The sequence below is a fragment of the Oncorhynchus tshawytscha genome, linkage group LG01, assembly GCF_018296145.1.
Source record: "Oncorhynchus tshawytscha isolate Ot180627B linkage group LG01, Otsh_v2.0, whole genome shotgun sequence".
NCBI lineage: Eukaryota > Metazoa > Chordata > Actinopteri > Salmoniformes > Salmonidae > Oncorhynchus > Oncorhynchus tshawytscha.
Window position 1 is genome coordinate 54,274,879 of NC_056429.1, and position 21,377 is coordinate 54,296,255.

General features: G+C 41.3%; 1 protein-coding gene across 1 annotated transcript; it reads left to right on the forward strand.

Annotated features, from left to right (window-relative positions):
* The first annotated feature begins 4,291 nt into the window (after window positions 1–4,291).
* On the forward strand, window positions 4,292–13,671 carry haao (3-hydroxyanthranilate 3,4-dioxygenase). Its single transcript, XM_024425141.1, has 10 exons — window positions 4,292–4,545; window positions 4,847–4,925; window positions 5,958–6,041; window positions 6,212–6,318; window positions 8,035–8,124; window positions 8,229–8,272; window positions 12,365–12,510; window positions 12,787–12,855; window positions 13,023–13,105; window positions 13,333–13,671. The coding sequence occupies exons 1-10, from the start codon at window positions 4,457–4,459 to the stop codon at window positions 13,403–13,405; spliced, it is 864 nt and encodes a 287-aa protein (XP_024280909.1). The 5' UTR covers window positions 4,292–4,456; the 3' UTR covers window positions 13,406–13,671.
* The last annotated feature ends 7,706 nt before the right edge of the window (window positions 13,672–21,377 follow it).

The following is a 21,377-nucleotide window of genomic DNA, read 5'->3' on the forward strand; positions in this document are numbered from 1 at the left end:
GAAATGTATCGCCAATTACATTTTTTACAAAAGACTCAATCAAGTATGCAAGTATCCATTTCATTAGCGCGTCACTGCAACAACTGTTTCAGAGCACTCTCGTCTGAGTGTACCAGAGCGCAGAGGAACTGATGAATTTACAATATGGCCGGTTCAATAAGGCCATTGTCAGTAAATGTAGGCAAAAAGGGTAGTTAAATTGTTGCGCTTCAGAAAGACCAGAGTGAACACTTTGTCTGAGATTTCAGGTGTTGTGATGGACAGCACTGTTACAGGGGTCAACATCCCACAGCTGGTTGGACTGGAGGATGATACGGTGCTGGTGGAAAGCTATGGCTAGCAACAACACCAGACTCCGTACTTCAGGCCGCTGCCACATTTCAAGCAGTACCAGCACTTTAGGTGAATATCATTTTCATTGCATTGTATGAGGTTATTCTTCTTATCTAAACATGGGATGTGAACTGATGTTGTCTAAGGTTGTAATGTCGTCTCATTTTTTTTGTTATTTCCTGTTTTACAGTTTCAATGCTCTGGAGCCTGGTGTTGTTGTCGTCAAGGAGCGTTCGGACTCTGTCAGGACCAGGTTTCAGCTGCTGCGCAACGCTGACATCCGTCCTCCCATAGATGGTCTACAAGCACCGCCTGGACTGAACACAGCAAGACAAACTTTTTGAGAAGATCAGGGAGTTTTGTGACGAAGAGGCTATGGACATCACATGCCCTGTACCAAAGTCAAGGGCAGGACAGAAACAGGCTCTCCGAATACAGATTCCCTTGTTCATGCATGGTTCGGACAGACCAGTCATCAGCACTATCTGCAGTGCCTTTATTCAACTGACTCTCTCCTAACACACATGCCATACGTTGCTGCTACTATTATTTTTGTATCCTGCTGCTCAGCCACTTTACCCCTGATTGTATGCATATAACTAATCTATCAATGATATTGATATTGTTCTTACTGTATATTATTATATTTATATTGACACTTTCTATTTCTGATTATGCTACTATGCAAGTAACCATTTGGCTGTACCGTTTACACCTTCTGTAGAGACCCAGCCACTTGGCAAGATGTGGATGGGTTTATAGCATTTCTTTCACGTGACCCATCAATTTATACAAGTGTGTCTGGGTAAGCGTCATCTAATATTTATCTGGACACTTTCTGTTTAACTGGAAATTTTCCTTATTGTAGGCTATTGGCCTTATTGTAAGACGGAATTGAGCCGGTCGGTCACATTTGTGGTAACTCCTTCAAGACTGTTGGAAGCTGGTTGAGAGAATGCCAGGAGTGTGCAAAGCTGTCATCAAGGCAAAGGGTGGCTACTTTAAAGAATCTAAAACATATTTAGATTTGTTTAACACTTTTTGGGTTACTACATGATTCCATATGTGTTATTTCATTGTTTTTATGTCTTCAGTTTTATTGTACAATGTATAAAATAGGAAAAATAAGTAAAACCCTTGAATGGGTAGGTGTGTCCAAACTTTTGACTGCTATTGTAGCTATTGGCCATTTTTACCATAGGTTTCCGATATAAATCTGTCAGATGACCTTCCTCTCCAAGGAGGCAGGCTAACAAGAACAAACCTGATTTCAGCAACAATTACATGTCTAGACTGAGCTCCCAACAGACTGTGACTCCTGCCAAGCTCCAGGATATCGACAGAGAGGGGATGTAGTGTGGAGAGATGGAGCTCATTAACACATTAATGGGGAAGGAAACTGTGATAAACCGCTCTTTAGTCCACCTGGGGCTTGATTAGATGCAGTACTTGTACCATTCAATCTGTGAGAAACAGGAAGTTTATTATTGGAGAGTGTGTGAAGATGATGATGCCATTTTGCGCTGCTCTACCCATGACAGACCCTTCTCTCTGGGCCAGGAGAGACTGAGGGGATCAGAAGAGAAACGGATGTCTGGATATGCAGGTGGTATGTGTCTTCCCCACGCATGTATCTTATAACCATTCCTCAGCTACTTAGCTGTTACGCCAACTTTGCTCACATTTTCTCTTTATACTTCTCACATTGTCCTCCTCCTATGACTCTAGCCAAGAGTCTCCTCAGTCTTCAGGAGAAAGTCTGCTCATTCCTTCACAGAGCCAGTGAGATTGCAATGTATATGTAAGAATACAGTAAAATATTTTACAGTAAATGCTAGTGTTTGAGAAAGTACAAGAGAACATTAAGAAGAGTACAGCACAGTATATTGTGTATTTCTTAGTTACCAGTGGAGGTGGGCAGAGGAGGTTGCCCTAGTCATCTTAAAGAGTGCAGTGAGGAAACCTAACCTCTGACCTCTGATGTCATCAACATAGTTGTGTGTTGTAACTCTGGACCCAGGCAGTGAGAACAGATAGCAGGATAGTATGTCCTTATGAACCTTGAGATAATGTGGTAAAGTAAGGGGATTTTAAGGTGGTGACTTCAGTCAATTAAACAGTAGGCTATCGGTATGGACATACAAACACACAGTCAATTCATACACAGTACCAGTCAAAAATTTGGACACCTACTCATTCAAAGGTTTTCTTTATTTTTACTATTTTCTAGATTGTAGAATAATAGTGAAGACATTAAATTATGAAATAACACATATGTAATCATGCAATAACCAAACAAGTGTTATACAAATCAAAATATATTTCATATTTTATAGTCTTCAAAGTAGCCATGATGATAGTATTGTACCCTCTTGGCATTCTCTCAACCAGCTTCACGAGGTAGTCAACTGGAATGCTTTGCCAATAGTCTTGAAGGAGTTCCCACATATGCTGAGCATTTGTTGGCTGCTTTTCCTTCTCTGTGGTCCAACTCATCTATAACTATCTCAAGTGGGTTGAGGTCAGGTGGTTGTGTAGGCCAGGTCATCTGATGCAGCATTCCATCACTCTCCTTCTAGGTCAAATAGCCCTTACACAGCTTGGAGGTGTGTTTTGGGTCATTGTCCTGTTGAAAAACAAATGAGATTCCCACTAAGTGCAAACCTTGTGGAATTGTGTATCACTGCAGCATGCTGTGGTAGCCATGCTGGCTAAGTGTGTCTTGAATTCTAAATAAATCACTGACAACGTCACCAGCAAAGCACCCCCAAACCATCACACCTCCTCCTCCATGCTTTATGGTGGGAACCACACTTGCGGAGATAATCCATTCACCTACTCCACGTCTCACAAAAACACGGTGGTTGGAACCAAAAAAATCAAATTTGGACTCATCAGACCAAAGGACATATTTCCACCGGTCTAATGTCCATTGCTCGTGTTTCTTGGCCCAAGCATGTCTCTTATTATTATTGGTGTCCTTTAGTAGTGGTATCTTTGCAGCAATTCGACCATGAAGGCCTGATTCACGCAGTCTCCTCTGAACTGTTGATGTTGAGATGTGTCTGTTTCTTGAACTCTGTGAAGCATTTATTTGGACTGCAATTTCTCAGGCTGGTAACTCTAATAAACATATCCTCTGCAGACAAGGTAACCTTTCCTGTGGCTGACCTCATGAGTGCCAGTTTCATCATAGGGCTTGATGTTTTTTGCGAATGCACTTGAAGAAACTTTCAAAGTTCTTGAAATGTTCCAATTGACTGACCTTCATGTCTTAAAGTAATGATGGACTGTCATTTCTCTTTGCTTTTTTGATCTGTTCTTGCCATAATATGGACTTGGTCTTTTACCAAATAGGGCTATCTTCTGTATACAGTACCTACCTTGTCACAACACAACTGATTGGCTCAAACGCATTAAGAAGGAAATAAGTTCCACAAATTAACTTTTAACAAGGCACACCTGTTAATTGAAATGCATTCCTCATGAACCTGGTTGAGAGAATGCCAAGCATGTACAAAGCTGTCATCAAGGCAAAGGGTGGCTACTTTGAAGAATCTCAACTATAAAATATTTTTGGTTTGTTCAATATTTTTTTGGTTACTACATGATTCCATATGTGTTACTTCACAGTTTTGATTATCCTACAATGTAGAAAATAGTAAAAAATAAAGAAAAATCTCGGAATGAGTAGATGTGTCCAAACTTTTGACTGGTACTGTATGTTTATGAAACATGACAAAAACAAAAATACAACTTATTTCATTGTATCTTTTAATCAAATGCATTGTTTGTTCATGTTCATTCTATGACGCTACAGAGACTGCTGTGCTCATTCTCACATGATTCCTGCTTCCTCATACGTGTGCACCCCTCCTCGTCCCCTCATCACGTCACTTTCCTGTGTTTCCTCTTTTTTTATTATATGACCGCCCACACCCAACCCCACTAGTTTCATTATTGTGGAAATGTAAGCAACCTTTCACCGTCATGCTGGACTCCTCCCCTAGCTATCCAATGGACTTTAACTCAATCAGGCTCTGAAACAGGAGAGAAAACACACAGAACTAAGTGATTCAGCACACAATTTTCACAGTGACAATTTTGACATCGGTTTGCAATAATGAGCGGGAAACCCTTTGTTGTGAACGTGGACAAATGGATTGCAGAGAATGAGAAGGCTTTTTTGCCACCGGTGTGCAATAAACTCATGTGAGTAGCAGCCTGGGCTGGTTTGATTCACACATAGTTTCAGTTTTAGTTGAACACTCTGGTGTCGCTAGATTTGTGCTGAATCACCAAATGAACTATAAAGGCTTTATACAGCATACATCATAGATGCTTCACAAATGTAGTAATTTAGTTATTATCATGTTGAGCTGTAACAAGTACTGTTTACCCCCTGACTATCTATTACTAGTCCAATAGTAATCATTTACACTATGTTGGCAAAGATTGACAAAGATAATGCATTTCGAGCATAGTGAATGCTTATATTATTTTTCTCCGAAAGGCATTTGTCACAGCTGAACATCATGTTTGTTGGAGGTCCCAACAGCAGAAAGGACTACCACATAGAGGAAGGGGAGGAGGTGAGAGAAAATGCCACTATTCACCTATCACATTGGCTAAATGCCGTGGAGTTTGTGTGACCGTTCATAGTGCAGAAAATGGTATTCAAAACCTACGAGATTTGCAATGTCCCTATCTGAAAGTAAGCAACAAATGCAAGGACACTACCATGCTATTTAGTTAGCAGTCACCTGGCCCTCTGTGATAATGCCCAAGAAGCCAGTGTTCAGAGGATTTATTGGCACTGGTGTTGTTAGGCCCGAGATAAAGTTGAGTATATCCTCCAAACACCGGCTTCGAGGGCATTATCACTTTCATACAATGGGTTACCAACATATTCAAATTATGATTGACATATTTTCATTAAAAACGTTGTTTTGATGAATTTATTCATACTATTTCATCTTTCCACGAGATATAGTCCCGACACAAATCTAAGGTTGCTACCCAAGCAGGCTGGTCGTTCGTTCTATTGGTTCGGTTGCCAGAGACGAGACCCAGTCGTTTAGTCTTTTTGTTCTGTGTCTAACTGTTCCATTTCCATACTGTCACATAAACTCAGTCAGTTCTTCCTACCATCATAGGGACAAATTCCACAAGAATGTTGCACTGTCACCTTTCGGTCAACACTATTTGCTCTGGCTATTTGTCTAGTTGAAGCCCAAAGTAAATTCCTGTTCATGTGTTTCTCTTTTTTTTTAAATCTTTGGTAGCACGAGAATGTCCCACTTTAAACAAACTACAATTTATAAAGGCTTTATATAGCATACATAAAGTCTTCATAAGTACGACATATAAGCTTCACAAATCATCTACAACCTTATCTCTTACTATGTAAACGGTGACATAACAGCACAAAGCAAATGATTGTAATTGCATTATTTTCAATAACATAATCTAGCCACTGGAGGTCAGCATAAACACATTAATATCATAGTGAGGACTATTGGCTGTGATTTGAAGCTGAAGACATCCTCCATATCTTGTATCTGTACCTTTTCTAGTCCGTACTTTTCACTGTCATATCCTCTTCCTGTCTTATTTTTGTGCAGCTCTTTTACCAGGTGAAAGGGGACATGTGTCTGAAGTTGGTTGAGAATGGCAAACATAAGGATGTGCGTATCCGCGAGGGAGAGGTGAGAGAAATGGCAATCATTCCACGGTTCTCTCACTAAGCCCACTGTTTAACATAAGTGACAGTGCCATATCAAGCTATGCAGATTTGTTACATTAGTGTGTGTGTCATACACACCCCATGTCCTTCTGTGTCCTTCGGTGTCCTTCTGTGTCCTTCTGTGGTCCTCAGATGTTTCTGCTCCCAGCTCGGATCGCCCACTCCCCCCAGAGACAGGCTAACACTGTGGGGCTGGTGGTGGAGAGAAGGAGGCTTCAGTCAGAGACCGACTGTTTAAGGTACCACCATCCACCATGTCATCTTATCCTTTACATATATCTCACTCTTCTTACACATTCTTTATCCATCTACAGTTGAAGTCGGAAGTTTACATACACCTTAGCCAAATACATTTAAACTCAGTTTTTCACAATTCCTGACATTTAATCCTAGTAAACATTCCCTGTCTTAGGTCAGTTTATTTTAAGAATGTGAAATGTCAGAATAATAGTAGAAATAATGATTTATTTCAGCTTTTATTTCTTTCATCACATTCCCAGTGGGTTAGAAGTTTGCATACACTCAATTAGTATTTGGTAGCATTGCCTTTAAATTGTTTAACTTGGGTCAAACGTTTCGGGTAGCCTTCCACAAGCTTCCCACAATAAGTTGGGTGAATATTGGCCCAATCCTCCTGACAGAGCTGGTGTAACTGAGTCAGATTTGTAGGCTTCCTTGCTCGCACACACTTTTCAGTTCTGCATACAAATGTTCTATGGGATTGAGGTCAGGGCCTTGAGATGGCCACTCCAATGCATTGACTTTGTTGTCCTTAAGCCATTTTGACACAACTTTGGAAGTATGCTTGGGGTCATTGTCCATTTGGAACCAATCTTTAACTTCCTGACAGATGTCTTGAGATGTTGCTTCAATATATCCACATCATTTTCCTTTCTCATGAGGCCATCTATTTTGTGAAGTGCACTAGTCCCTCCTGCAGCAAAGCACCCCCACAACATGATGCTGCCACCCCAGTGCCTCACGGTTAGGATGGTGTTCTTCGGCTTGCAAGCGTCACATTATGGTCAAACAGTTCTATTTTTGTTTCATCAGACCAGAGGACATTTCTCCAAAAAGTACATTTTTTGTTCCATGTGCAGTTGCAAACAGTAGTCTGGCTTTTTTATGGTGGTTTTGGAGCAGTTATGTCAATATAGGACTCATTTTACTGTGGATATAGATACTTTTGTACCCGTTTCCTTCAGCATCTTCACAAGGTACTTTGCTGTTGTACTGGGATTGATTTGCACTTTTTGCCGCAAAGTACATTCATCTCTAGGAGACAGAACGCGTCTCCTTCCTGAGCGGTATGATGGCTGCGTGGTCCCATGGTGTTTTTACTTGCATACTATTGTTTGTACAGATGAACGTGGTACCTTCAGACATTTGGACATTGCTCCAAAGGATGAACCAAACTTATTTTCTGAGGCCTTGGCTGATTTCTTTTGATTTTCCCATGATGTCAAGCAAAGAGGCACTTGGTTTGAAGGTAGGCCTTGAAATACATCAACAGTTACACCTCCAATTGACTCAAATGATGTCAATTAGCCTATCAGAAGCTTCTAAAGCCATGACATCATTTTCTGGAATTTTCCAAGTTGTTTAAAGGCACAGTCAACTTAGTTTATGTAAACTTCTGACCCACTGGAATTGTGATACAGTGAATTATAAGTGAAATAATCTGTCTGTAAACAATTGTTTGAAAATTACTTGTCTCATGCACAAAGTAGATGTCCTAACCGACTTGTCAAAACTATAGTTTGTTAACAAGAAATGTGTGGTGTGGTTGAAAAACAAGTTTTAATGACTCCAACCTAAGTTTATGTAAACTTCTGACTTCAACTGTGCGTGCCTCACGTCCCCTTCTCCTTGACTCCCTTACAAGAGAGAGCACGAAAGAGGGCGAGAGGGGTGAGAGAGAAAGAGTATGAAAGCATGGCTCTTTTTGGTTTCAGGTACTATGTGGACAACACTTCAGACACCCTTTTTGAAAGATGGTTTAACTGTGAAAACCTGGGGACCCAGCTGGTGCCACTGATTCAAGAGTGAGACTTATATAAATTGATTTTAGTCTGGCATGAAACATAACACTTTCCAATGGACATTAGTGTTCAGCAGTGTTATACTCAGCTGATGCTGTGTTTTTCAGGTTCTTTGCGTCGGAGCAGCACAGAACAGGCAAGCCAAACCCAGGTGAGTCCCCATCTCACAAAATTACACAATGGGAATGTTGAGCTTCAACAGGTTGACATCAGTTTGGCACACTACTGACTGAAAATGCATTATGTCCTGATTTGCCCACCTTTTATTTTTGTGTGGTTTTACGTCGGACCTGTAGATATTTTGCTGTGCTGGTGTATCCCACTACACGAGAGCCCTGGGCAACTTTCATTGGGGATGGGGACCACAAAAAAACCTAACTCATCATAAACGGCCACAGTGGCTCATGGATCTGAGTACGACCATGGGGGGAGAGAAGATTTTGCATTTTTACAACTAATTTCATGCAATTCTACTCAATTCTACTCAGTTAAGACCCCAACTGAGTCCTCCCCCAAATTTAAAAAATAATAATAAATAATCTAAAAAATAAACTCAGCAAAAAACAAAACATCCTCTCAATGTCAAGTGCATTTATTTTCAGCAAACTTAACATGCAAATATTTGTATGAACATAACAAGACTCAACAATTTAGACATAAACTGAACAAGTTCCACAGACATGTGACTAACAGAAATGGAACAATGTGTCCCTGAACAAAGGGGTTCAAAATCAAAAGTATCTGGTGTGGCCACCAGCTGCATTAAGTACTGCAGTGCATCTCCTCATCATGGACAGAACCAGATTTGCCAGTTCTTGCTGTGAGATGTTACTCCACTCTTCCACCAAGCACCTAGCCCTCACCCTCCAATCCAACAGGTTCCAGATGTGCTCAATGGGCTTGAGATGCGGGCTCTTCGCTGGCCATGACAGAACACTGACATTCCTGTCTTGCAGGAATCACGCACAGAACAAGCAATATGGCTGGTGACATTGTCATGCTGGAGGGTCATGTCAGGATGAGCCTGCAGGATGGGTACCACATGAGGGAGGAGGATGTCTTCCCTGTAACGCACAGCGTTGAGATTGCCTACAATGACAACAAGCTCAGTCCGATGATGCTGTGACACACCACCCCAGACAATGACGGACCCTCAACCTCCAAATTGATTCAGCTCCAGAGTACAGGCCTCGGTGTAACACTCATTCCTTCGACGATAAACGCAAATCCGACCATCACCCCTGGTGAGACAAAACCGTCAGTGAAGAGCACTTTTTGCCAGTCCTGTCTGGTCCAGCAACGGAGGGTTTGTGCCCATAGGCGACGTTGTTTCCGGTGATGTTTTTATTTCAACTTTATTTAACCAGGTAAGCTAGTTGGGAACAAGTTCTCATTTACAACTGCGACCTGGCCAAGATAAAGCAAAGCAGTGCGACAGAAAAAACAACACAGAGTTACACATGGAATAAACAAGCATACAGTCAATAACACAATAGAAAAAAAGAAAGTCTATATATAGTGTGTGCAAATGGCATGAGGAGGTAAGGCAATAAATAGGCCATAGTAGTAAAGTAATTACAATTTAGCAGATTAAACACTCGCCCAACATGCCTACAAAGGAATCTAAAAAAGTTACCTGTAAACTTCATCCAAACATTGCAACCAACGTTTCTAATCTAACCGCAGGTACCCTAATATGTAAATAATCAATCAAATTTAAGACGGAATATACGGTGTTCAATATCGGAGAAAAAGAACGATGAACGCGCACTCATTCACGCGCGCCAAAAGACTAGAGTCCTTCTTGAGTGACACTTAGAAAGAAAACGAACACTTCTTAATTTAAAAAAAACAAGCATGAAACAATTTATATAGACTGTTGACATCTAGTAGAAGCCATAGGAACTGCAATATGCGTCCTAAATAATAGACTTTCCCATAGAAAAGCATTGAAAAGTGCAATGACCTCAAAAAAAAAAAAATCCTGGGTGGATTGTCCTCGGGGTTTCGCCTGCCAAATCAGTTCTGTTATACCGACAGACAATATTTTAACAGTTTTAGAAACTTCAGAGTGTTGTTTATCCAATGCTTGCATATCCTAGCTTCTGGGCCTGAGTAACAGGCAGCTTACTTTTGGTACGTTTGTCAAAATACTGCATGAAGGTCAGTCAATCCGGAAAATGTCAAGAACTTTGAAAGTTTCAAGTGCAATCGCAAAAACCATCAAGCGCTATGATGAAACTGTCTCTCATGAGGACTGCCACAGGAAAGGAAGACCCTGAGTTACCTCTGTTTAGAGGATAAGTTCATTGGAGTTACCATTCTCAGAAATTGCAGCCCAAATAAATTCTTAACAGAGTTGAAGTAACAGGCACATCTCAACACCAATTGTTCAGAGGAGCCTGTGAATCATGAATCAGACCTTCATGGTCGAATTGCTACAAAGAAACCACAACTAAAGGACACCAATAAGAAGCAGAGACTTGCTTGGAATGATGCACATTAGACTGGTCAAAATCTATCCTTTGGTCTGATGAGTCCACATTTCAGAATTTTGATTCCAACCGCCGTGTCTTTGTGAGATGCAGAGTAGGTGAACAGATGATCTCTGCATGTGTGGTTCCCACTGTGAAGCATGGAGGAGGAGGTGTGGGGTGCTTTGCTGGTGACACAGTCAGTGATTTATTTAGAGTTCAAGGCACGCTTAACCAGCCCATCTGGTTTGTGCTTAGTGGGACTATCATTTGTTTTTCAACAGGACAATGACTCATCACACCTCCAGGCTGTGCAAGGGCTATTTGACTAAGAAGGATAATGATGTAATGATGCATCAGATGACCTGGTCTTCACAATCACCCAACCTCAACCCAATTTAGATGGTTGGGATGAGTTGGACCGCAGATTGAAGGAAAAACAGCCATCAAGTCCTCAGCATATGTGGGAACTCCTTCAAGACTATTGGAAAAACTGGTTGAGAGAATGCCAAGAGTGTGCAAAGCTGTCATGAAGGCAATGTGTGGCTACTTTGAAGAATCTCAAATATAAAATGTTTGCCCACTTTTTTGGTTACTATATGAATCCATATGTGTTATTTCATAGTTTTGATGTCCAAACTTTTGACTGGTACTGTATATTTTTGGAGTGTGTGAAATTGGTCCGCAGGCCTACAAAAGTTTGCCAACTGTTGCCCATGTTGTGGAAATTCTAATCAATAATGAGGAGAGACAAGGTCAATTACTAATCATGATATTACTTTATTCAAATATTATTAGTAAGGAAAGCATAGAGTAATTGCTTCCATAATGATCAGGCTGGTCGGCTCAAAACATCCAAGTGTTGTGGCGAGTAGCTCTGACATACGAAGAATACAAATATATTTTATAGAAAAGATACACCCTTTTAGTCTTCATGAAAAACAACAGATGTATGGAATGGGTCACAAGGTGAAACTTGATATTTGAGAAAGGAGTATCCCGCAGCCAGATAGCATTTGCTATGATGACTGTTCTTATTGTTCAGTCTGGCTCCTAAGACGAGGCTCCGATCTCGTTCCCGGTACTTCATAGCACAGAAACACCAATTCGTTCTATGGCATAAATAAATGGTCAACTCCAGATACTCCCATCTCATGCAAAACCCCTTCTTGACAACACGCCTTGACGAGCTCACTGAGGGGAGTGAGCCTCTAGGTCACCTACCCCAGGATAGGTGCAACATCAGGAATGACATACAATGGTTCCAGACACTATCCCACACATCTTGTCTCAGACATTATCTCCCCCAAGGCCAAAGGAGGGAGTGACTGGTGCACAGACATTGTGGAGACAAGTAATTAGTTCCCCGTTAATCACACCATCACTTCACATGGTTTAGAATATGTAAAACATTTTTACATATGAAGACAAAAGTTCCCTCCTGTCCTCTTCTCTTTCTGATATTCTGCATAGCACCAGAGACATGTGAAAGACAAGCCTGACTTCACCCCTCTCTGGGCCCCAGGTGACTGAGCCCCAGCTGAGGGAGGAAGTACAACTGCCAACACCAGAGTCCAAAGGGATATATTCTAATAACAAGCATATCATATAAGCATATTATGAAGATAAGACGTCTTAATTATCTATGTTAACTAACTAATTCTGATTCTTCCGCTACACCCATCCCTGTTCTATGTGTTATCATTTTTTGTGCTATCGTTGTGCATACTGTATCGCACTGAGATGCATTCCTGCCTCTGTTTGTCTAGATGAGGTCTTCAGACAGCCTCCCTTCCCCATGAACACCATGCATGTGATGACCCCCTTCCACTTTAGAGACTGGGTGGACAAACAGCAACCCTCACTGGCCAGTGGACGCCCCATAGACATGTTTGGGGCCCAGTTTGAGACAGAGGTGACCCTGGCATATCCCAATTATGATTTAGTTGTTTTTCTGACCTCTCACATCGATTGAGACCTTTCAAAGCGACCAGTCTAGACTGAGCGCCCCACTGACTCAAACTCATGACTCGCTAATATTGAAAGTTGAATACGTGGCTCATTTGTGTGTTGATTATGCTGCTCATTGTTGTAGTAGGAGGGAAGCGAGCTATAATTAAATTAGGACTGGTTTATCAGTGAGGATGATGATGGTGACTATAATGATGTTTCTTCTACTACTCTGTGACAGACCCTTCTGTATGGGCCCGGGCAGACAGAGGCTTGTGAACGAGAAACTGATGTCTGGATATGGCAGCAGGTATGTCTGCTATTACTGCTCTATTAGAGTATTTGCATTTCTTTCATGTTATCATACCTTCAGTATTTATGTCAATTTGTGCTATTTCTCTCTCTTCCTTTACATCTATCTGCTTCCCTCTGTCTATTTGCACTTTGTCTCACACTCACCCTCTCTTCCTCTATCAGGAGGGATCCTCCCATGTGACTCTGGATGGCCAAGAGTTCCCTCTATCCACAGGAGACAGTCTACTCATTCCTGGACACAGCCAGTGAGTGGGATGATGAGTATGATAATAAGAGAAGGGAAAAGACGATTGAGGGGATGTGTGCATGTTTGTGAATGACCCCAAGAAATGGCATTTGAGGAAAAATGTTGAATTCAAGCAACACAAAGAGAAGTTAGGCAACTGTCTGTCAGATACAGTAGATGCTGTTATTTTGTGGTTCGATAGAAGAATCTGTTTGACTTTGTATTTGTCTGATTTCTATGCTGCAGGTACCAATGGAGTCGGGCTGAGGGGAGCATTTCCCTGTTTGTTGCTCAGAACCCAGAGAGAAAGCGTGCATGACCTCTGATGACCCCACTGTCTTCTGTGACACACAAGGAAAAAGGAGGGTCAGCAAAAGAGATTGTATGCTCTTTTGCTACAGAGAGAATAATTATAACACTGTCATAAATTACGTTGAAGAATAACTCTGCAATGAACTCAAAGATCAGATATGGAGAGGTAGAGTAAAACAGGGAGTAAAACTATTTGTTATTTTCAGAACAAATTATAATAGAACATCTTCACAAACGTAATTTAAATAATAAACTTGATTAAGTTGCAGTATATTTTCATACTTTCTGAATTTTTTTGAAACTGAATTTAATTGAAACTGAATTGTACATTTGTAACTCATTTCAGGAAACTAGTTTTATGTTGCGCGTCACTAATTCACAGGAGATCAATTTGAATGTAAACTTTTTTTAATCAAAATGCTTTTTTTGGCAGAAATGCCTTCTGGAACATGTGAACTTTCATGTGCCTTAATAACAAACGTGTATGCCATCTGTAAATTCTAACACAGCTTTTTTTGAAAGATATCCTGTAGTAGAACTGCATAAGTGTTGCTCACCACTTTTTAGAGGACCGAGTTTTGAAATCAGTGGAATTAGAGTACGATAGCTAAGGGGATTATATCTTCAAACTAAGGGCAACCATGACATCCGTGACAGAGAGGGAGAAGCGTCCATCCATGTATATGGGTAAGATAGTCTAGCTAGCTACATTTTCAGATATTACACATTTCAAATTTTGTCAGAAAGTTGATTTCATTTCAAGTTAAAGTGTAGTGTTATCTAGCCTGCTAACGTTAGCTGTCTAGCTCGCTAGTTAACGTTACGTGTATGATATGTGTAATAATATTATTCGTATCTCAGAGACATTTGCTTTGCTAGTTATAGGCTAAATGTAGCTAGCTATCATTGAACCTGATTCATGCACGGTAGAAACTTCATGAGTTGGGATTATGGTTCATTGTTTAGCTAGATAGCTACATGTCTTAACAAAATACTCCACTATGCAAGTAATCATTTCAAAAGAATGTTTGTTCCAGGTGTCACTGTGACAACTGTTAATAGACGTAGCTGGTAAATTCTCTCTGGCTATCTACTCCGGTTTCAGAGCGCTCTCTTCTGATTGTGACAGAGTGCACAATAACTGACAAATTTACACCTGCTGAAGATGGCGCCGGAGGGGATGACTGACGTTTTTTTGCATTGTTTTTAGCTTATTTTGTAAATAATGTTGCTGCTACCGTGTCTTCTGACCGAAAAGAGCTTCTGGACATTAGAACAGAGATTAATCACCTTGAACTGGATGAAGAATTTTTCTTTAACGAGTCGGACGAGAGGGATTTACTCCAGACGCACCGGAACAAGCCCTCATCCCCGTCATTCGCAGGAGAAGGAGACAGCAGAAGGTGATTGGGGTGCCTTGTGAGGGCAGGCACGACTGGCTAATCTGCCTTGCCATAGGTACTATTGGCCAACGTACAATCACTGGACAATAAAGTGGACGAACCACAAGCATGTATAGCCTACCAACGGGACAATAAAAACTGTAATATCTTGTGTTTCACCGAGTCGTGGCTGAACGACGACATGAATAACATTACAGCTGGCGGGTTACACATTGTATCGGTAAGATTGAACAGCAGCCTCTGGTAAGACAAGGGGTGGCTGTCTATATATATTTGTAAATTACAGCTGGTGCTACAGTTGGCGCTGGGCCAACAGCCTGGCATGCTGGCCCTCCATGAAGAAGATGGCAAAGGCATAGATGGGGTGGGCCCAAAGGCTGGTGTGTCCTGCCAGCCTCCTGTCCTAAGTCTTCCACCAGTCACATAAAACGGAACAGCCCATCTCACACAGGCAGCCGTGCAGTGCATAAACATAGAGCCGGGATTGAGGGGACAGGGGATGATGGGTTACTCTCATCAGCCTCTGTCACAAGAGGACAGGATGAACACTTGTCGCACACCATCAAAAATGTTATCACCTGTTCAGACCGTTCAAAGGACAGTACAGTCAATGATGTGTGATAAGTGCACAGAGTCAAATCAAATCAGGAACACCTTCCATGATGCCATCTATCCGAGAACAAGAGCAAAGGACCTTGTGAAGATGCTGGAGAAAACAGGTACAAAAGTATCTATATCCACAGTAAAACGAGTCCTATATCGACATAACCTGCAAGGCCACTCAGCAAGGAAGAAGCCACTGCTCCAAAACCGCCATAAAAAAAGCCAGACTACGGTTTGCAACTGCACATGGGGACAAAGATTGTACTTTTTGGATGAAACAAAATAGAACTGTTTGGTCATAATAACCATCATTATGTTTGGAGGAGAAAGGGGAGGCTTGCAAGCCGAAAATCAACATCCCAACCGTGAAGAATGGGGGTGGCAGCATCATGTTGTGTAGGTGCTTTGCTGCAGGAGGGACTGGTGCACTTCACAAAATAGATGGCATCATGAGAAAGGAAAATGATGTGGATATATTGAAGCAACATTTCAAGACATCAGTCAGGAAGTTAAAGATTGGTCGCAAATGGGTCTTCCAAATGGACAATGACCCCAAGCATACTTCCAAAGTCATGGCAAAATGGCTTAAGGACAACAAAGTCAAGGTATTGGTGTGGCCATCACAAGGCCCTGACCTCAATCCTATAGAAAATTTGTGTGCAGAACTGAACAAGTGTGTGTGAGCAAGGAAGCCTACAAACCTGACTCAGTTACACCAGCTCTGTCAGGAAGAATGGGCCAACATTCTCTAAATTTATTGTGGGAAGCTTGTGGAAGGCTACCCGAAACATTTGACCCAAGTTAAACAATTTATTAAAGGCAATGCTACCAAATACTAATTGAGTGTATGCAAACTTCTGACCCACTGGGAATGTGATGAAAGAAATAAAAGCTGAAAGAAACAATTCTCTCTACTATTATTCTGACATTTCACATTCTTAAAATAAAGTGGTGATCCTAACTGACCTAAGAGAGGAAATGTTTACTAGGATTAAATGTCAGGAATTGTGAAAAACTCAGTTTAAATGTATTTGGCTGAGGTGTATGTAAACTTCCGACTTCAACTGTATGTCTCTCTATTATGCGAATATTTGTGAACTGATTTCCAAAATTAAAATCAATTGTATCTGATTTCCTCGTGTTTTTACAGTCGTATGACCAACAATGAAAAGAAAATAGTTTTTTCAACATGAATTTACATTTTGTTCTCAGAAAACCTGGGGGGCCAAATAAAACCGCCGAAATGTGGGGAACCCTGCTCATCAGTTTCCCGTGTGTATTAATAATGGTCCACCGCACAAAGAACATCCAGCCAACTTTACACAAATGTGGGAAGCATTGGAGTTAACATGAGCCAGCATCTCTGTGTAACGCTTTCGAGAGTCCATGCCCCAATGAATGAGTGCAAAAGGGGGTGGGGGTGCAACGCAATATTGAAGGTGTTCTTAATGTTTTGTACACTCAGTTTACTTCCTGTGATACTTCCCTTACTGTGAACCCCACATTGAGGCATGACATTTGTTATCTTCCATATTGTCACGGCTGACTAGGTGTGTAGAGAGGAATCAGGCGCAGAGAGCAGAGAGGTCCAGAGGAAAGATGCACTTTAATGCGACACCAAAAGTAAATCCCCAAACACGCAGGGCGCAAAACACTGACCAACCCAAAACAACGGGTAACACGGTCCAGAGCACAAACAACACCAACGACACAAACGTGAACATCAAAATAATCCCGCACAACAAAGGGGTGGGTTCCATACGCTAAATAGGGAAGCAAATCAAGCACACACAAAATAAGAGCAGGTGTAACTAATGAGACAAAACTAACCGAAAAGAAAAAGGGATCGGTGGCGTTTAGTAGGCCGGTGACGACCACCGCCGAGCACCACCCGAACAGGCGGGGGAGCCAACTTCGGAGGGAGTCGTGACACATATAACATTGATGCAATGCTGCACTATATTAATTTAATTAAGACCAAGTAAACCCCCGAGTGTAAAGCCCCAACCGGATATATGTAAGATACAGATCTGTTATCTTCATTTGACTTTCACAGCAGGAAAAGAATCATGCAGCAACAGGAAACGTGAATTATTATCTGGATTCTTTTTTTAAAAATTGTAGGGGTTGATACATTTTTCATTAGGGCAAATCAAGTCTGCCATTTGAAAGTGGAAATATCACATTTTAGGATGATTTTTTAAACCTTACCATGTTGACAGTTTCAAATCAAATTGTATTTGTCACATGCGCCATATACATCAGGTGTAGAACCTTACAGTGAAATGCTTACTTACAAGCCCTTAACCAACAATGCAGTTTGAACAAAAAATAAATGTTAAGTAAAAATGAATAATACTTAAAGAGCAGCAGTAAAATAACAATAGCGAGGTTTTATAAAGGGGGTACCGGTACAGAGTCAATGTGCGGGGGCACAGGTTAGTCGAGGTAATTGAGGTAATATGTACAGGTAGAGTATGTAGGTAGAGTTAAAGTAACAGTTTATTTCCATGCTTACTTAAAACGATGGAATTAAGGGGATCTGTGAGCATGCTGTCAATGACATGGTGTATTGTGTTTCTACGTATGCTGTGCATATTATGGGATAGAGGCAGTAGCTTTGCATGGGTAAAATCTCTGGGGAAGCCAAGCCAGTAAAAAAAGACATCACAAAACCAGAAAGCAAGTCCACATAGCAAATATTGTGTCTAACAAATAGTTATATAACCTGTAGCATGGTCAAGCAAGTTAATGTTTTCGACAGTTTACTAAACAACTACTGATTTAGAGCCATGGAGTTACCGTAAGTCAGCCCAAAGACAACAGGAGATCTGCCTCCACCATTCCAGCACCATTTCCACTTAAATATTTAAACATCATCAAATCAACAAGGCTATATATGCTGAGTTTAATACACTGAAAACAAACTTAAAGATACCAAAAACTATTTACTCCAATCAATGTTGCTAAATATCATGTGGCTGTCTATGGTACTGATTTGTCATTTTTGTCATTTCTATTAGGATCCCAATTAGCTAACGCCGTAACGTTAGCTAATCGTCCAATTAACAAGGCATTACAAACAACTACAAATCAAGACTTCACAAACATTCAACAAGTAGACAATACAGACAATTAAAATACCTGACAGGAAACACATTTAACATTCAGTTGATGCTTTCTATTTCCTGTCCAGTCATAAGGTCTATCTTGAAGGTAGATTTACTTTTTATCCTGAGAAATATGGATTGGTAAAGAGTTCCATAGCCTAGTGGTTAGAGCGTGTGACTAATAACCGGAAGGTTGCAAGTTCAAACCCCCGAGCTGACAAGGTACAAATCTGTTGTTCTGCCCCTGAACAGGCAGTTAACCCACTGTTCCTAGGCTGTCATTGAAAATAAGAATTTGTTCTTAACTGACTTGCCTGGTTAAATAAAGGTAAAATACATTTTAAAAAATGTGTTGTTGTTGTTGTATTTATTAATAATATATTACTTTTTTCTTCACAAAAGTAGTGCACTGGTCCTTTACTAGTCCTGTATTAGCAGACCGATATATGCAACACACACACCACCAGACATCTTCCCGCGGCTATGCATGTGAACACATGTTTTGTGTGTGTGTGGGTGTATGTAGTGTGTGTGTTTGTTAGGGTGTCAGTGTAACTATTACATGTGTGAGTGTGTGGGTAGAGACAATTGTGTGCATAGAGTCAGTGCAAGAGAGTTAGATCAAAAAAGGGTCAATGCAGGTAGACTGTGAAGCCATTTGATAGGCTATTAAATTAAGCAGTCTGGTTTATTGATTGGTGGTAGAAGCTGTTCAGTGTCTTGTTGGTTCCAGACTTACTAGTACCTCTTGCTGTGCGGTATCAGAGAGAACAGTCTAAGGCTTGGATGGCTGGATTAAATTGACAATAATTTGGGCATCCCTCTGACACTGCCTGGTATGGCAACTGCTCGGCCTCCGACCGCAAGGCACTATAGAGGGTAGTGCATACGGCCCAGTACATCACCAAGCTTCCTGCCGTCCAGGACCTCTATACCAGGCGGTGTCAGAGGAAGGCCCTAAAAATTGTCAAGGACTCCAGCCACCCTAGTCATAGACTGTTCTATCTGCTACCACATGGCAAGCGATACCAGAGCTCCAAGTCTAGGTCCAAGAGGCTTCTAAACAGCTTCCACCCCCAAGCCATAAGACTCCTGAACATCTAATCAAATGACTACCCAGAATATTTAAATTCCGCCCTCTTTACACTGCTGCCACTCTCTGTTATTATCTATGTATAGTCACTTTAATAACTCTAAAAACATGTACATATTACATCAATTACCTCGACTAACTTGTGCCCCTGCACATTGACTCTGTACTGGTACCCCCAGTACATAGAATCGCTATTGCTATCTTACTGCTGCTCTTTAATTATTTGTCACTTCTAATTGTTATTGTTATTTGTTTTTATTTAAATATATACTTTTTCATTGTTGGTTAGGGCTTGTAAGTAAGTATCTCACTGTAAGATCTACAACTGTTGTATTCAGCGCACGTGACAAATGACATTTGATTTGATTTGATAGAGGTCCTGGATAGCAGGGAGCTTGGCCCCAGTGATGTAATGGGGCATACTCACCACTCTCTGTAGCGCCTTGTGGTTAAATGCCTTGTAGTTGCCGTACCAAGCAGTGATGAAGCCAGTCAAGATGCTTTCAAATGGTGCAGCTGTAGAACGATCTGAGGGCCCATCCCAAAAGCTGTTCATCCACCTGAGGGGGAAGAAGCGCTGTCGTGCCCTCTTTACAACTGTGTGGGTGTGTGCTGACCATGTTAATTCCTTAGTGATGTGGACAGTTATGGTATTATGCAACACAGAGCAGTTAATCATTTTCACAAAATACATTTTCTTGACTTCTCCATATATCTGTATGGTCTGGGTTAGTGCACATAGTCATGGTAGACGCATGCCAGTGCATATCAGGAGGCAACTCTATTAATCTCTGTCACATTTATGCTTCTTTCTTAATAATCTGTTGCCGTTATGATTTATTACCATGTCCAAGTGGGATGGATTTGATATGGTTCTTTCCGCATATTTTCATTTTCATTTACAGCTCGGCTACTGGACCAATTATTTGTGAAACCTACTAACCATTTAGTCATGCAATATTACAAATGTCATTTTCACAGGTTCACCAGGCAAGGAAACAAAAAGATCCCAAAACATTCAAAGACAGATCGAGAAGGAAATGTATGCCACCCTTATTAATTCCAAATCATTTCCACTTGTGGAATTTTCACTTCATTTTTTTCCACTAGTTGCATCCTCAACTTCCTTCTCGACTTGTGTTTAACCCTTGTTTAACCCTTTTAACCCTCAAGTTCCCTGGTGTCCACATCACCAACGAACTATCATGGTCCAAACACACCAAGACAGTTGTGAAGAGGGCACGACAAAACCTTTTTCCCCTCAGGAGACTGAAAAGATTTGGCATGGATCCCCAGTTCCTCAAAAAGTTCTACAGCTGCACCATCGAGGGCATCCTGACCAGTTGCGTGACCACCTGGTAAGGCAACTGCTCGGCATCTGACCGTAAGGCGCTACAGAGGGTAGTGCGTACGGCCCAATATATCCCTGGGGCCAAGCTTCCTGCCATCCACAAACTATATAATAGGCGGTGTCAGAGGAAAGCCTATAAAATTGTGAGAGACTCCAGTCACCCAAGTCTGTTTTCTCTGCTACCGCAAGGCAAGCAGTACCGGAGCGCCAAGTCAAGGACCAAAAGGCTCCTCAACAGCTTCTACCCCCAAGCCATAAGACTGCTTGAACAATTAATCAAATGGCCACCGGACTATTTACATTGTTTCGTACACTGCTTCTACTCTCTGTTTATTATCTATTTATAGTCACTTCATCCCTACCTACATATACAAATTACCTCAACTAACCTGTACCCCTGCACACTGACTTGGTACTGG

What these genes read in the sequence shown, in the direction of transcription:
- haao (XM_024425141.1), top strand. Translation starts at nt 4,457, where the DNA reads ATGAGCGGGAAACCCTTTGTTGTGAACGTGGACAAATGGATTGCAGAG. An exon ending in TGCGTATCCGCGAGGGAGAG is followed by an intron (nt 6,042 to 6,211) that starts GTGAGAGAAATG and finishes TGTGGTCCTCAG; the next exon opens with ATGTTTCTGCTCCCAGCTCG. An exon ending in AACAGGCAAGCCAAACCCAG is followed by an intron (nt 8,273 to 12,364) that starts GTGAGTCCCCAT and finishes CTGTTTGTCTAG; the next exon opens with ATGAGGTCTTCAGACAGCCT.